The sequence below is a fragment of the Heterodontus francisci genome, chromosome 2 (assembly GCF_036365525.1).
Source record: "Heterodontus francisci isolate sHetFra1 chromosome 2, sHetFra1.hap1, whole genome shotgun sequence".
NCBI lineage: Eukaryota > Metazoa > Chordata > Chondrichthyes > Heterodontiformes > Heterodontidae > Heterodontus > Heterodontus francisci.
In genome coordinates, this window is record NC_090372.1 from 163,189,655 (window position 1) to 163,201,972 (window position 12,318).

A 12,318-nucleotide genomic window follows, 5' to 3' on the forward strand; every position below is an offset into this window, starting at 1 on the left:
CCCCTTTCTCCATCTGCCCTCTTATGGCTCGATCATACTTCTCTGCCAGCCAAGAGCTGAGAGCATTTTGCTGCACTTTAGTGAGGCACTAAGCAGCCAAGACAAGACTTTCCTCCATCCAATTTCAAGTGAGAGTGCAGGCCACTGGTCAGGGCCAGTACGTACTTAGTTGCCTGCCATGTCTGAAGCTCGATGCAGGCAGCTACGCTCTCCATGGATGGTAGACATTAATGCAAAGGCCTGAGACGTGGTAGAGATGGACTCCTCTAATCATACCACTAGACAGAATTTGAGCATATCAGAAATAATTATGGACATTAACTAGATTAAAATGAGAGAAAATATGAAAAGCAATAAGAAGGTTATGGTTGCTCGGTTAGTGCTAAAGCACACCACCCATCTGAGAGAGGATTGTGAGAAGGTCCAGTACTCTTATCCAGCATACTTTGGAAAATAGGTCAAATTACTCTGCAAAGACTCATGACGGTGTTAACAACTAAAAATTGATAATTTAATAATAAATATATTGAGTTTTTTGATATAATGAGTGGATACTGCTGAACCAACAGGGTGGGTTAGTGGTTAAATATCAATGCACTGATTATGTTTAAAAACTTGATGACATTTAGGTTTTACTGCAATAAAGAGCAGTAGAGTTCTGTCATGCAGGCCCCCACCTGCCAAGAATGAGGCACATTAATTTCACCGCATGGACATTAAATTTCAAATTGTTGCTGGGAAGAAGTGAAGGCCTGTGTCAAGGGGTTGCTAGACCCCTGGCTAGTAAGACAGTTTTGCATATTAATAGACTGCTTGGAACAAAGGAGCTAACCCCTGCTCCAATACAATCCACAAACAGACATGGTCAAACCAGTTAATCACATGACTAACCTGCTTGGGAGTCTGTTTTTTTTCTACATTGTACAGTTTTGAACTGAGAGTTTGGACAGAAAGCAGAATGCTCCTAGACTGAAGAAGACCTCCTGTCTGTCTGCTCCCATCTCTTTCTCACCAGCTTCTGAATCCATTGAAGACATATGAATCCCAAGAGAGAAAAGTCTCCTACAGTGAACAAGGTTTAAGAAGAATACTAGGCCCCAACGAAAAGCAAGATCCACCTACCAGCAAAGACTCTACAGTAAGCTTGAAGATCCGTAATAAAAACTCTTCAGATATTGCCTCAAACTTTTCCATTTTATTTCTTCTGCTTTTTTCTGTCCCTATCTGCATGTGTGTATCACGTATGCATGCAAGCATGGACGCGTCGCGTATCCGTAAGCGTTAACCGAATTAGAGTTTAAGTTTAATAAAATTTCACTTTTCTTCTTTAAACCTAAGAAAGCCTGTTTGTGCTGGTTTCTTTGCCTGATAATTGGAAAGCGGTGAACAAGGATTCACCAAGGGGGAACTAAAAACATGGTGTGTTTAAAATTAAACCCTGTTACAATAAGGCCAGGTGAAGGCTGAAAGGAAACCCTGGAACTCTTTCTCACTTGTCGTAACAAGTTCAAACAGTTGCAGAACTCAGCAGATACACTAGTTTAGAATGCTACCAATAAATTTACACAAAAAACATTTCATATTTGTAGAATGACTAAACCTAATTGCAGTTATATGGCTCTCTTATGCATTCTAGCTATTGAAGGTACAGATCGTTTAATAACACAATCAGTATTGTACCTGGATTGAATGTACATGATGCCAAGTGATGACATCCTCCATTGTTCACAGAGCATACATCAACCTGAGTGCATGTCTTCCCATCACCCTGGTAACCTGCAATACAAAAAAACAGTAAATTACTAAGAATCTTATTTAAGAACAACTATGTTTCACATACCAAAAACTTGTACTCTCTACAAATATAAAATACTGCGAGTAAGATGAGTTGTATGTCATCGTGGGGAAGATATTGCAATGCATCTCTCCCTTGTTTAGGGTTTGAAACGGGTGCAACAAAGTCTAAAACAGCAGCATGATGTTCTGTGCCAGAAGTGCGCACAATGGGCTGAATTTTACCCCCCCCCACCCCTCAAAGAGCGGGTTGGTGGCAGTGGGGGGTGGCGTAAAATGGAGTGGGAGGCTGTGGGACCTTTCCTGACCAGCTCCCGCCCTCCCACCTCCGCTGCCACTTTACGCAGGGCAGCTGCAGCAAGAAACGGCCCACCCACCCCAGGTCAATCAAGGCCCTTAAATGGCTAGTCGGGCAGCCGAGGCCTGAGAGAAGTCACCTGACAAAAGTAGGTGGCTCTCTGGTGGCCCGGTGGCTGGGGGGAGTGCCCTCATGATCGGGCACCCTGTGCTCCATGGGGGGCTGCCTCTGCTGCCCCAAACACCCCCAACACACAACATGGCCACCCCCCATCCCCCCAGTCGATCACCCTTGCCTCCCCGGGGTACACCCGATCAACCAAAACATACCTTTGTTCCGGGCTCCCTGACATCTTCTTCCTCAAGCTGGGCTGTAGTCCCAGCAGTGGCCACTGCTCCTGGTCGCGCTGCTGGCACAGTTAGCTGCTGGCCCCCTGATTGGCCGGCAGCTCTATTAGGCGGGATTTCCTACCTCAAGTGGGTGGAAGTCCCGTCTCACAGCAATTAAAGCCCAGCGACCAGCAAAATACGGGTCGGAGCTGCAAGCAAAGCGGAAGCAGGTTCGCCACTGACTTTTCAATTGGTGGCTGGTTCACATCTGTCCAGGGTTAAATCCCGACCAATGCCATATTGGTCTGGGCGCTTGATAGGTGCCTGCAACAAGGGCAGCCATCATTTAAATGTGATAATAAAGTTCCTGCACCTGAATCATAGTCTTTTTGTTAAATTGGTGCTCATGCGTTGCTGCAATATCACTTCCTTAACTGGCAGGAACAATCAGTAAGCAGTTTTCATGAGCGGTATTTAAAGGGTTCTTCTCCTTGATCAAGGTAAGTCTAGTTAGTTGTTTTAGATTGCTAAAATGCTTTGGGATCAGGGTTTTGGCTATTTCAGCAAGTGTTTCTCTGTTTAATACTTTTTTAAATTGAAGTTCTGCTGGGCAGGACCTGTTTTACAGGGCTTGTTTGCTCTCAATAACCGAATATATGAATGTCTCTGAACTTACCGTTAATCACCCATATCAGAAAGAGAAGCAGTAGCTAGGGAAGCAGCACAGAACTACACAGGTTGCAAGAGGAGAATGAATGGAGTAAGGGCACAGGTGACTTAACAGCATGTGCGTCTTCAGGGATAGAACATCAGTACTGAAACTTGCAGAAGAGCAATGAGTAAGGTGGCTGCACTTCAACAGGGAGACTTAGCTGTGCTCCCTGTTGCAAGGAGAATTGGAGGCTCGTACCAGGGCATGCACTGCAATTGGAACTTCTTATTTCTTTTACTCTTAATGCAAAAGGTGGCAGTCCATACCAAAAGAGAAAGAACATACACTGGAGTAGGGAATCCAAACATTCATTCCCTAACCCCATATTTTATTTATTTCTTATTTAGAGATACAGCACTGAAACAGGCCCTTCGGCCTAACAGGTCTGTGCCGACCAACCATTTATACTAATCCTACATTAATCCCCTATTCCTACCACCTACCTATACTAGGGGCAATTTATAATGGCCAATTTACCTATCAACGTGCAACTCTTTGGCTGTGGAGGAAACTGGAGCACCCAGTGAAAACCCAAATGGTCACAGGGAGAGCTTGCAAACTCTGCACTGGCAGTACCCAGAATTGAACCTGGGTCGCTGGAGCTGTGAGGCTGCGGTGCTAACCACTGCACCACCCATATTTTTATTTTATTTTAGAGATACACCGCTGAAACAGGCCCTTCGGCCCACCGAGTCTGCACTGACCAACAACCACCCATTTATACTAACCCTACATTAACCCCATATTCTCTACCACATCCCCACCATTCTCCTACCACCTACCTACACTAGGGGCAATTTACAATGGCCAATTTACCTATCAACCAGCAAGTCTTTGGCTGTGGGAGGAAACCAGAGCACCCGGTGGAAACCCATGCAGACACAGGGAGAACTTGCAAACTCCGCACAGGCAGTACCCAGAACTGAACCCAGGTCGCTGGAGCTGTGAGGCTGCGGTGCTAACCACTGCGCCACTGTGCCGCCCATATGTTGGAGAAACCCTACAAAATCTGGGAATAGAACAAAAACCTGTATTTACATAGCACTGTTAACATGGAAAAACATCCTAAGGTGCTCCAGAGATGGGAAAGTAAAGGGACTGCCACCAGCTTAGCTTCCATGAAAATCTTGCCCTATTCTTCCCTCTCAATTATTGGCTGCAATGTATAAACTGAACCATTTTACCATGTCACTCATTTTACGGATTTTTAATCTTTGAAAAAGAAACACAGATATTTTAACTTTCAGGATACCAACTGCAGCATCATTTCCCTAATATTTACCTCAACCATCATTCTCTCTTGTTTAATCACTACCCCATTCATAGAGGCATTCTATCCTCCTCTGGAGCCAGTTCATGGATACACTGTAGGGTACCCTATCTAACTCTTCACTTTCCAGAGATTGTCTCTGATTTTCAAACTCTCTTACTTCATAAAAAACACCTCTCCCTCAACCCAACCTAGCATTATTTTCTCTTGAAACTCAATACAATGTAATATTCTTATTCTTCTCTTGCCTCTCCAGTTCAAGCTGGCCACTCTTCTCACTCTTTGTTTAATGTTAGAACTATTCGGCCCTTAGTTAATCGTGGCATCACCTTGTTGGGCCGACAGTCACCTTCTCAAGGCAACAAAAAGGGCAATAAATATGACCTTGCCAGTGTCGTCGACATAAATAGAAGTAAACAGGTATGATCTAATTGCCATTATGGAGACATGGCTGCAGGGTGGCCAAGGCTGGGAATTGGATGTTCAAGGATATTTGACATTTAGGAAGGATATGCAAAAAGGAAAAGGAGTTGGGGCAGCGCTGTTAATAAAGGATGAGATCAGTACATTAGTGAGAAAGGATCTTAGATTGAAGGATCAAGATGTAGAATCAGTTTGGGTTGTTTATAGGCCACCAAACAGTAGTGGTGATGTAGAACACAGTCTAAATCAGGAAATTAGGGGTGCATGTAACGAAAGTAATACAGTAATAATCGGGGACTTCAATCTATATATAGACTAGATAAACCTAATTAGTACTAATGCTGCGGAGGATGAATTCTTGGAATGTATACAAGATGAATTTCTAGAACAGTATGTTGAGGAACCAACTAGAGAACGGGTTATTTTAGATCCGGTATTGTACAATGAGACAGGGCTAATTAATATCTCATTGTAAAGGAGCCTTTAGGGAAGAGTGACCACAATATGATAGAATTTTACTTTAAGTTTGAAAGTGATATAGTTCAATCTGAAACTAGGTTTAAATCTAAACAAAGGAAACTATGAAGGTATGAGGAGCAAATTGGCTGGGGTAGATTGGGAAACTACCTTAAAAGGTATGATAGGAGACAGGCAATAGCTAGCATTTAAAGAATTAATACATGGTTTACAACAAATTTACATTCCTTTGAGGCACAAAAACCCAACAGGAAGAATGATCCACCCACGGCTAACAAGAGAAGTTAAAGCTTGTATTAGATCAAAGGAAGAGGCTTTTAAAGTTGCCCAAAAAAGTAGTAAGCCTGAGGTTTGGGAGCATTTTAGAATTTGGCAAAGGAGGACCAAGAAACTGATAAAGAAAGAGAAAATAAAATATGAAAGTAAACCAGCAAGAAACATAAAAAACAGACTCTAAAAGCTTCTATAGGTATATAAAAAGGAAAAGATTAGCAAAGACAAATGTGGGCCCATTACAGGCAGAGACAGGGGAATTTATAATGGGGAACAAGGAAATGGCAGAGAAACTAAACAAATACTTTGTGTCAGTCTTCATGGAGGAAGATACTAAAAATCCTTCCAGAAATACTAAAGAACCAAGGAACTAGTGAGAATGAGAAACTGAAAGAAATTAATATTAGTAAAAATGTAGTATTGGAGAAATTAATGGGACTGAAAGTTGATAAATCCCCTAGACCTGATGATCTATATCCCAGAGTGTTGAAAGAAGTGGCTGTAGAGATAGTGGATAGTGGTGATCATCATCCAATTTTTTATGGATTCTGGAGCAGTTCCTAAAGATTGGAAAGTAGCAAATGTAACCCCACTATTTAAGAAAGGAGAGAGAGAGAAAATGGGGTACTACAGACCTGTTAGCCTGGCATCAGTAGTAGGCAAAATGCTAGCATCTATTCCAAAGGGCGTTATAACTAAACACTTAGAAAATACTGGTAGGATTGGGCAGAGACAACATGGATTTATGAAAGGGAAATCATGTTTGATAAACCTGTTAGTGTTTTTTGAAGGTATAACTAGCAGAATAAATAAGGGGAACCGGTGGATGTGGTGTATTCGGATTTTCAGAAGGCTATCAATAAGGTCCCACACAGGAGGTTAGTAAGCAAAATTAGAGCGCATGGGATTGGGGGCAGTATACTGGCATGGATTGAGAATTGGTTACTGGACAGAAAACAGAGAATAGCAATAAACGGTCATTCTCAAGTTGGCAGGCTGTTACTTGTGGGGTACTGCAAGGATCGGGGCTTGGATCCCAGCTATTCACAATCTACATCAATGATTTGGACATTGGGACCAAATGTAATATTTCCAAATTTGTTGGTGATACAAAACTAGGTGGGAATGTGAGTTGTGAGGAGAATGTAAAGATGCTTCAAGCGATTGAGACAGGCTAAGTGTGTGGGCAAGAACTTGGCTAATGGAATATAATGTGGAAAAATGTAAAGTTATCTACTTTGGTAGGAATAACAGAAATGTAGAGTATTTCTTAAATGGTGAGAGATTAAGAAATGTTGATGTCCAAAAGGGCCTGAGTGTACTTTTTCTAGGTCACTGAAAGCTAACATGCAGGTGCAGCAAGCAATTAGGAAGGCAAATGGTATGTTGGTCTTTATTGCAAGAGTATTTGAGTACTAGAGTAAAGAAGTCTTGCTGCAATTGTATAGAGCCTTGGTAAAACTGCACCTGGAATATTGTATACAGTTTTGATCTCCTCACCTAAGGAAGGATATGTTTGCCATAGAGGGAGCGCAACGATGGCTCACCAGACTCGTTCCTGTGTTGGCAGGATTGTCCTTTTGAATAGAGATTGAGGAGACTGGGCCTATATTCTCTAGAGTTTAGAAGATTGAGAGGTGATCTCATTGAAGGATACAAATTCTTACAGAGCTTGACAAGGTTGATGCAGGAAGGATGTTTCCCCTGTCTGGGGGTCTAGAACCAGGGGACACAGTCTCAGAATAGAGTAGGCCATTGAGGACTGAGATGAGGAGGAATTTCTTTACTCAGAGGGTGGTGAATCTGTGGAATTCTCCACCCCAATGTGGTGTGGAACTTCTGTCATTGAGTATGCTCAACACAAATCGATAGATTTCTAGATATTAAAGATAGCAAAGGATATGGGGATAGTGCAGGAAAATGGCATTGAGGTAGAAGATCAGCCATGATCTAGCTGAATGTGGAGCAGGTTCAAAGGGCTGAATGGCCTACTCTGCTCCTATTTCCTATGTTCCTATACCATGAACATTTTTAATTTAAAGTCTTCCCCCACTCCTTCATTTAATCCAATGTTCTTTCTCCCTCAGTTGATGGTGGCACTCTGCCTTGTAAGTTAATGGTAAGGTTGTTTTCAAACTCTGTCCCTATTAATGTTGCTAGTTTTTCTCATGTTCCCGTAGTTAATTCTGGCATTCTTTTACCCCTCAGTTAATGGTGCACTGTTCATCTCCTCATTTAAAAGTGGCATTCTCTCCCCTCTGCCAAATCCTGCTGTCATTCTTCCCTTTCCTTTAACGATGGCATTCCCTCACCCCCAACTCCAAACCCCTCTGTCATTACCCTTTCACTCTTCCCTCTTTTTATTCTCCCTTCTTACCCACTCCCACTACTCTTCCCTCAACACTGCTGCAACCTGACAGCAGCTGCCACTTTAAGATATTTCAGGTACTGAACACTGCAGATTGGACCTCCTGTTCTTGCAAGGATTTCCACCTGCACTATGCAGAGGCCACAGCCATTTCAATTGGCAGTAGGAGCAGTGTTGAGGGGAGAGAGGCCTTTTCAAGGTTGATTTTTTTATCAGCAAATGCTGGCACAGAGACCAGGGCCCAAAAACATTGACTAAGTGTGCAATATAGGTATGTATGCAACTTACAGAGGAAATAGCAAGAAACACAGATAGCAAGGATACTGAAACTACACTGAAAGATTATTAGATTAGATAGAGTATATCGGAACAGACTCAGCAAAATGTTGTTGCTTCCAAAACCTGCTACTTGTCTATGTGCAGTATACATTGATGCCTCTCTATGGAGGCTCTTGTTTGTTTAAAAATTAGCAGTTATTCTTCCTCAATGCTCCAAAAGACTATCATCAATCTAACAAAATGTAACATACAACAGTGATGAATTTCCAATTAGAAAATAGCATTGGCAAATAAATAATCAGAAAAAAAATCATACACTGTTTTACACTTTTACAATTTTAGCACTCTTCAGGAAATTAACAACAATGACTAATTATTTCATATTTCATGATGAAAAAACAATCTTAAATTAATTTCAGGCATTTGAGCAAACGTCTTATCTTTTAAAACAAGTGTTGCTTCACTGCTACATTAACTGGACTTAATCTTACAATTAGCTTAACAGGACTACATACCTGGTGGACATGAACCACAGTGGTAAGATCCCATTGTATTAAAACACGGAACTATTGGAGCCTGAGAGCATTCTCCATTATTGGTCTCGCACTCATTAATATCTTGACAGCTGTGTCCATTTCCTTCCCAGCCTGTGGACGGTTTAGCAAAACATAACCATCCAGACAAAAAATACATTTTTTAAACTTCTTAATTAATGCAAAAGAAATGGATTTAGTAAACCCCGTTCTTGGTACTGCCTGTGTGGAGTTTGCAAGTTCTCCCTGTGTTTGCGTGGGTTTCCTCCGGGTGCTCCGGTTTCCTCCCACATGCCAAAGACTTGCAGGTTGATAGGTAAATTGGCCATTAGCAATTGTCCCTAGTATAGGTACGTGGTAGGGAAATATAGGGACAGGTGGGGATGTGGTAGGAATATGGGATTAGTGTAGGATTAGTAAAAATGGGTGGTTGATGGTCGGCACAGACTCGGTGGGCCGAAGGGCCTGTTTCAGTGCTGTATCTCTAAAACTAAAACTAAAACTAAAATATAGGTGAGACATAGGCCCAGATTTTGTGGGGTGTTTTGATGGCAAACATCCAGTGTTCACTGTCATTACCCCTCTGAAACTGGCCTCAGCTTCAGCACTTAGTGCAAGCGCAGATTAATGTGGAAATTCTGAAATTGCAGTCTGTCACTATCTGCTCTGATACAGGCTACACTGAGCAGGCCAGGGATGAGCACTTTTGCTTTGCCACTGACTGCAATTTCAGGTCATAGCGAATACAGGGACTTGTCACACTGGCTAGTTTCTGATGATTGATTACGATATATTTAAATCAATTTAATAAATAAACAAGTTATTACCTGCTGGACATGGCCCACAAAAGTAAGAACCTGGGGAATTAAAGCACTGGACTGGAGGATTCGTTGAGCAGGGATGAGCAGTAAGAGTACATTCATCAATGTCAGAACTGCAGGCTGAGCTTGTAGGAGATTGAGTCCACCCAACATCACAGATACACAGGTAGTTGGGCTGTGAGTGGATGGGAAGTGGAAACATTGAATATTAATAAATGTTTGAAATTAAAGGTACAACTACTACAATTACCAGAGTGTCAATTGACATCAATGTGAGAGCCAATGGGCTGAATTTTACCAGACTTCTAGGGATGGGCTTGGACGTGAGTGGTCCGTAAAATGGTGAGGGAAGGTGGGGGGGGGGGGGGGGGGTTGTGGTGGTGGAGTGTGCATCACCTTCCTGATGCATGGAATTTTATCAGTGGCAGGGAAGGTGGAGGACGGCCTTCCCATCCAGAAGCTAACTGAGGTTCTTGTGACCAATTAAGGGCCTCTTCTCGCCACTGCTGGCATTTTACCAGCGACTAGTGGGCCCCTCACCATGTTGGGAAGCCCAGTAAAGCCAGGCAGCCTCCCTTAGCGCAGGCGGAAGGCGGCACTCTACAGATCAGGCACTGTGTAGCCACAGATCGCTCCCCGGGTGGCAATGGCTATTCCCCTCAGAAATCCCTACCCTTTCATCAACAATACCCCCATCACTTGTCTGGCCCTGCCTGATTGACCCCAGTGATCCATAACCCCACTTACCTTGTGGGGAGGTCGGTGCCCAACGTTGTGTCTCCTGCCTGAGCACAGTCCCAACAGTGGGAACTGTTCCTGGTGGCGCTGGTGGGACTGAAGAACTGCCGGCCCCCTGATTGGCCAGTAACTCTTGTAGATGGTCTCCCGTCTTTTAAAGGGACAGGAGCCCCGGCGCCAGGTAGTTAGTTGCCTGAGCGCTAAAAAAAAATGCGACAGGGGAATCCCCCAAATGGTCCCCCAGCTTTCCGGCCCAGCATCAGGACGCCTGCCACGGGGACAAAATTCAGCTTAATGAGTTGTACTGTGTCAACCAATGAGTTGGAGGCAGGGCGGGACTTTCAACAGGACACACAGTAAACAAAGTCTTTTTACTCAATCAGCAAAGTATTTTCAAACTGCTCACTACAGCAAACGGTCTACAGAGTCTATTTAAAGGAGTCACTATGAAATGCAGCAACCCGAATTCATGACCAAAACTGCAACAATTCCTCCCAATAAAAGCAGCATGATTTCTCCAACAAAATTCAATGACAGGCGGATAGTTACATAATACAAGTTGATTATTTCTTCAACAAGTGGAGGATAGTTACATACAAATTATGTGCAATCTGTCACTTACTGCAGTGTGGTCTCCAGTCTTGATTGAAAGAGAAATTACCCATTGTTCTCCATTGTGACTCACAATAGTGGTACTAAATGCAGCCTACAATTACTTCATGAACTTCAGTTCAAGTGTTATAGTTGAAGGTACTTTATCAGAGTACCTGTATAGAAATTTTTTTTTTTAAACTAGGACTCACAAATGCCTCTATGGATTTTTACCTGGTTTGGCTGCACTCTTTCTGAATCAATACAGATGCCATGTTCACATAGTGCTTGTGAGCCACCTTGGCAATCATCATATTTGGAAGTGCAATGTGGACCATACCATTCTGAAGTACAGTTACAGCTGAGGATGACATAATGCCAAGTATCATTAATATTAAAAACAAGACCAGTAGGATCTTTATTCCACAACATCATGCCCTTGGTATAAAAGGTTAATATGAATGCTTTACAACAGTTTGCTATCCTGGCTTCATGTAACTACACTGCACTGTGATTATACTGCTAGTTGAAAGCCACAATGGACTAAGAATGGGCACTCAATGCAAAAAAGAGAAGCTTGGTGCAACCTGACTTCAAAACAAAGAGCACATTTATTTTACAACATGAAGGATCAAATTTTATTCAGCATTGTAAAATATTTCACACAAATCATATAGTAACATTGACAGCCCATTACATATTTTGAAATAAATGTTTCCCATGTGTTAACCTTAAATATTTTGGCTTGCTGCCTCTGTTTAATCAAGAAGTGGAGATTTCTTCTTGCCACCAATTACCACTCAATGAATCAGTAATCCTATTTCTCTGGCTTTTTGAACAAAGTAACTTGGCAGTAATAACTTGTAACAGTAAAACATCCTCAGCAAGCCTAACATATTTATGCTTTGACTAAGATAGGTCCTGTTACCTGTAACTGCCTTCTGTGTTAACACATGTTGCTCCATTTTGACATGCCAGTGGTGTTCCAGCATAGATCTGACATTCATTTACATCATCAGAACAAGTAGGTCCCTAAATAAACAGAATAATGAGAAATGTTAAGCACTTGGAATTTAGCTTTGAGTTTGCCTTTTGCTTCAGTGAAATTTAAGCAGTCCACAGCTAAAAACCCTAATGCTCACAGTTAGTTACACAGCACAATTCAATCAGATAACAGAAATTATTGTGCTCAATAACAGAAACTTTGCAGGATTAGAAAAACACATAATAAAACTAAAATCTTAAGAGTTAATATGTAAACCATTATGATGAAGATAACACATATCCTATAGCCTTTTTCAATTAAAGAACCACTTCAAGAAAAGTAGTTCCATAACACCTTTGGCTGCTGGTACCATGGGATCTGCATTGTTGAGATTGCAGGGTAGATTCTTAAACACACAAACTGACAG

The 12,318-nt window shown here is 42.2% G+C and overlaps 1 protein-coding gene across 3 annotated transcripts in view; it reads right to left on the reverse strand.

Moving 5' to 3' along the window:
- The window catches only part of cubn (cubilin (intrinsic factor-cobalamin receptor)), a 403,204-nt gene extending 394,389 nt beyond the window's left edge, over nt 1–8,815 (reverse strand). For all 3 annotated transcript variants that reach the window (XM_068013312.1, XM_068013303.1, XM_068013322.1), the window contains exons 1-2: nt 8,739–8,815; nt 1,681–1,776 (exon numbers count right to left, since the gene is read on the reverse strand). In XM_068013312.1, the coding sequence (XP_067869413.1) occupies nt 1,681–1,776; nt 8,739–8,772 (130 nt within the window). In that variant the 5' untranslated portion in view covers nt 8,773–8,815. The remainder of the gene's footprint in view (nt 1–1,680; nt 1,777–8,738) is intronic.
- Between the last annotated feature and the right edge of the window lie 3,503 nt (nt 8,816–12,318).